This window comes from Myotis lucifugus, unplaced genomic scaffold, assembly GCF_000147115.1.
Source record: "Myotis lucifugus unplaced genomic scaffold, Myoluc2.0 scaffold_465, whole genome shotgun sequence".
Lineage (NCBI taxonomy): Eukaryota > Metazoa > Chordata > Mammalia > Chiroptera > Vespertilionidae > Myotis > Myotis lucifugus.
Window position 1 is genome coordinate 98892 of NW_005871513.1, and position 5069 is coordinate 103960.

General features: G+C 59.8%; 1 protein-coding gene across 1 annotated transcript in view; it reads left to right on the forward strand.

Moving 5' to 3' along the window:
- The window catches only part of DNM1 (dynamin 1), a 42103-nt gene that overhangs the window by 33218 nt on the left and 3816 nt on the right, over window positions 1–5069 (forward strand). The window contains 5 exon segments of the mRNA XM_023744470.1: window positions 1633–1742; window positions 2530–2641; window positions 3041–3052; window positions 3416–3586; window positions 4673–4914. Of these exon segments, the coding sequence (XP_023600238.1) occupies window positions 1633–1742; window positions 2530–2641; window positions 3041–3052; window positions 3416–3586; window positions 4673–4914 (647 nt within the window).

The following is a 5069-nucleotide window of genomic DNA, read 5'->3' on the forward strand; positions in this document are numbered from 1 at the left end:
ACACTGGGTAGACGGAGTGGTCCATCCAGGCGGCGGCGTCTGGCGTCTGTCGTCCGGTGGGAGCTTCGGCCCGGCTCCTGGAGATCCAAGACCCCCAGCCCCAGCCCCACCAGCCCACGTCCCCTCTCTGCTCTCGGCTCCCCTTCTGCCTCCTTTGACGTGGCAGGGGTGAGCAGGCGCTGTGGCTGGGAGGGAGGGGCCTGGGGAGGGGGCCGGCCAGCAGGAAGGGAGGGGTGGGGGGAGGCGGCCACTCCTGCCTAGTGTCCAACCCCAGAGCTCAGGGCTGTGGCGGCGGGGCCTCCCTCGAATGCTTCCAGATGTTCCCTGGCCTCATGTGCAACTTCCTCCTCTCCTCCCCCAGCCGCCCTCTGGGGCTCCGGGCCGCCGGGCCACTCGCCTGGCATAAAGAGGGCTTTATGTGGCTGGACAGGCCAGGCGGGTGCAGGGGCAGAGCGAGGTGGGCAGGATGAGGCCAGGACAGGGAGCAAGGTTCTCCTGAGCCCAGCCCCCACCTGAGATCGTGGCTGAGGCCCCTGCCCAAGTCCCGAGTCCCCAACACCCACACAGACCTCCTCCCCCTCCCCAGCGTGGGTCCTGTGGCGGTGGGTGGGCAAGTGGGTTACACACAGCAGAGACCGCTCCTCCCAGAGCCCCATCCTGGACTCCCCCCTCCAGAAATCTCTGGGCCCCTCCCCTTAACACAGCATCCCCCAGACATGTCAGCCCCCACCAGACTCACACACATGTGCACATGGGCCTGGCACTCACATGCCCATCCACGGATACGCGTAACTCCTCCCAGACGACTACAGATAAACTAGGCACGTCCAGCCCGTTACACAAGCTGTGTGCACAGGAACACATGAACGCACACCCGTGTCCTACAGTCACGTTCATGCCAACACATAGACATTGACACTTGCCACACACATCTATGTAAATGTGCACACATCCTCACGGGCACACACACATGCTCACATGGACACACGGCTGTGCTGGGCACCTCCTCAGACACTCAGCTCTGCAGCGCAGGCTCATGGGCACGCCCACGGTGGCGAGAGGAGATGTGTGTGCACAGACTCGCCATCTCCAGCCTGCGCTGTGTGCTGATTGCTAACACATGGGCGTCTGCGGGGAGGGGGCTGAGCCAGCCCTTTGAAGCCGAGGGGCTGGTGGCCCCCCTTCCTGTCTCTACAGTCAGGAAATGAAGTCAGAGGCTTATCCAAAGCAGGCCCAGCAGCCAGGCCAGGGGCGAAAGAGGCTCCAGGGTGGGGGTGGAGGGTAGGGTGTGTGTGTGTGGGGGGGTGTCCCTGGCTGGGGCTGGCCTGGCCTGCCTCCAGGGCTTTCTTGGGGAGGGATTTGGGAGCCACCCTCAGCCTTGCCACCCTGGGCGCTTGGGCTCTGGCAGGTATGCAGAGGTGGTGGGCATGGCTTGAATGCCATTAGGAGCAGGGCTGCCAGCAAGCCCAGGGCACTTGAGTCAGACAGCACCTGTGCGGTGTGAGGGGGCTGGAGCCAGAAGCCAGGGCCACTCTGAGGGCCCCCGGCCCCAGGCACCCCCAGCGTAGAGCTGTCTTAGGGAGTGAGGCGTAGCAGAGAGGGTGCCAACCTCACCCCTGGCTCCCCCCGCAGGAGAAAGAGAAGAAGTACATGCTGTCCGTGGACAACCTGAAGCTGCGGGACGTGGAGAAGGGCTTCATGTCGAGCAAGCATATCTTCGCCCTCTTTAACACGGAGCAGAGGTGCCTGCCTGCGCCCCACCAGGGCTGCGGGGCCCCGGGCCCTGCAAGCCCCAAACCACCCCCACTGAGGAGAAGCGGGGTCCACAGATACAAAGAGGAGAGGGACCTGCCCCAAGCCCCACAGCCAGTCATTCATTTGACAAATATTGATGGAGCCCCTACTCTGTGCTGGGCATTTTGTCAAGATCTTCCCACCCGCCACCCCCTCCTCTCTCCCCTCCTCCCTTCCTCTCCCCCTCCTCCCCCTGTCCTCACACGCTCACTCTGTCCGCTCTGTCCGTGCCTGTTCTGCATAAGACACTCTGCTAGGCACTGGGACAAAAGGGATTCCCAGTCATGCCTTCTCATGTTGGTAAGTGTTCCGGCCTCTCACCTCCTAACCCAGGGCTCATTCTAATGAGCTCGGTCCTACTCGGAGACAAGGGCTCAGTACAGCTGCCATCGGGGAGTCCCGAGAGTCGGAGAGGGAGCCAGTGGGGCTGAGACCCACAGGAGGGGCTGCGCTGTCACCGATGTCCTTTAGGGAGGCTCGGTCCCTTTCTAACTGAACATATCAGCGCTCATTTCACTGAACCCTCGCGTTACCCCAGGAGGCAGGAATTGTTCACCTGCCTTCCAGGTGAGGAAACTGAGGCTTGGAGAGAGGAAGGGACTTGCCAGGGTCACCAGCTGGGAAACGAGGAAGCCAGGACTGGGCCCAGGCGTGAGGACCCCAGCCCCTGCAAGCCCCGAACCGCCGGGGTGAATGGGCCTCGCCCGTGCCCTCACCGCCCGCCCCATCTTGCAGGAATGTCTACAAAGACTATCGGCAGCTGGAACTGGCCTGTGAGACACAGGAGGAGGTGGATAGCTGGAAGGCCTCCTTCCTGAGGGCTGGCGTGTACCCCGAGCGTGTTGGGGTGAGTGGCAGGGCGGGGAGGGGAGGGGAGGGGCAAGCTGCTTATAATGGGGAGTCTGGGGCCCCATCCTCAGTGACGCCATGTTCCCGAGCCCTCGCTGAGCTAAAACATAACAGGCATCCCTCCGCCGCCTGCCGCCCTCCTCCAACGGCGGGTTTGTGTGTCCCCTCCTCGGCCACAGTCCTGCATCCCCGTCACGTGGTAGTGGTTTCTTGTGACTGCCTTCCCTTCCCCCCTCTTTCACTGTGGCAGTGTCTCCAGTTGCCTTAGAGTTGGGGTACAGTGCCCTGGGCTCACTCAGTCCTTCCCCCTTTCCTCTGTGTGTCTGTCTCGGCTGTGCTCGCTGGCGGTGGCCATGCTGGTGTGGTGACCTCTGTGGTTTTGGTGTGGGCCTCCCAGGACAAGGAGAAAGTGAGTGTGCCCCTCCCTCCCCTTCTGCCACGACCTCTGGCCAGGTCTTTAGAATCACCAAGGGACCTTAGAGATGTCCTTTCCCAGTTTATGGACTGGGAAACGGAGGCAAATTCCAAGCTCTAGAGTCAGAGAGATAAGGTTAAACGAGGGTCTGGGGTCCTGAGGGGCTTTGGGATGGGCGGAGCCCAGAGACCCAGAGCATGTGGGGGAGCTAGTAGTGTCCATGTGTCCAGGCCAATTGCTTCTCTCTGTGCCTCAGTGTTCCAGGTACCACTGGAGGGGAGGGGCTGAGACCTTGGGGAACCTGGAACCTGGCTTTGAGGGTCCAGCCACCCTGATGCCCTCTGTTCCCAATGGTAGGCCAACGAGACGGAGGAGAATGGCTCAGACAACTTCATGCACTCCATGGACCCCCAGCTGGAGCGGCAGGTGGAGACCATCCGGAACCTGGTGGACTCGTACATGGCCATCGTCAACAAGACCGTGCGCGACCTGATGCCTAAGACCATCATGCACCTCATGATTAACAATGTGGGTGCACCACCCCCCGTGGGGGGCGGGTGCTCTTGTGAGGCCAGGGAGGCGGGCAGCCAGGTTGGCCTGGAGGGAGGGTTAGGTCCACACCAGAACCATGTAGAAAACCATATAATGTGATTCACATACCTAAGTTGTTCCAAACATGCTTGAAAGCTTTTCAGGAGGGGCTAGGAATCTGCATCTTTTGAGAACACCCAGATCATGTTTTAAAATACACACTCTATAGAACCACTACCACCTGTGGCTCAGTGAAAAAGTGTAGACCCTGGAGAATTAGAACTGTGTTTGAATCCTGCCACAGATTTGCTGTGTGACTTTGAGCAATTGAACTACCCTCTCTGAGCCTGTTTCTTTATATGTAAAACTAGAGGCCCAGTGCATGAATTCGTGCATGGGTAGGGGCCGATCTGGCCCGGGTGCGGGAGTTTGGTCGAACTCCCGGTGGAACTCCGGGTCGAGGGGACAATTTGCATATTAGCTTTTTATTATATAGGATATGGATAATAATAGAGTTGAGGAGTAAATTAATATAAAGTGCATAGCAACTCAGTGCCTGGCATGTAGGAGCTGTTCAACATATATTTGAATAACAAGACACAGGCCTATGGTGTAAAAAAGCTCAGCATCTCTCCATGAATATCCCAGAGCCTAGGCAGTACCCTTCCCCTACACACCGAGGCTCACCTCTCCCCCAATCCAAGCACATTTATACCTGTTACTCCAGGGCTCAGAAAATTTAAAACTATCTTCCTTATTTTGGTCCAGTGGAGCATGAAAGTCCTTGGAAAGGATTTAACCAGCACATTTTACAGATGAGGAAAGTGGGACTGAAAAGTGCTGTGTAAGGGTCTTCCTAGATGTATGATGGTCCCCGAGTGTCCCCCCAGATCTGTGATCTTGAACAGGCCACTTTTCCTCTCTGGATCATCTGTGAAAAGGGCAAGGGACCAGGGCTCGGGGGCGGGGGTGTCTGGGGAGATCTCAGAGTTTAGGCAGAGCCCTCCACCCCAAAACTTCCAGTCCAGGACACGGTCCTAGCAGGGCCCCACCCCTCTCCTCTCTTCGCCCGCCTGCACACAGACCAAGGAATTCATCTTCTCGGAGCTGTTGGCCAACCTGTACTCGTGCGGGGACCAGAACACACTGATGGAGGAGTCAGCCGAGCAAGCTCAGCGGCGGGATGAGATGCTGCGCATGTACCACGCACTGAAGGAGGCGCTCAGCATCATCGGCGACATCAACACGACCACTGTCAGCACGCCCATGCCGCCGCCCGTGGACGACTCCTGGCTGCAGGTGCAGAGTGTACCGGCTGGACGCAGGTACCAGGGCCGGCCCCCACGGCCCCAAAGCCCCCCAGCCCGGGGCCCGCGGGAGGAGGGCCGGGACCGGGCAGTGGCCCGCCCGCGTCACCGGGGCGGCTCCCACTGGACGCGAGGGGCGGGTCTTAGAGAGGGAGGGGCTTGTCCCGGGCGGG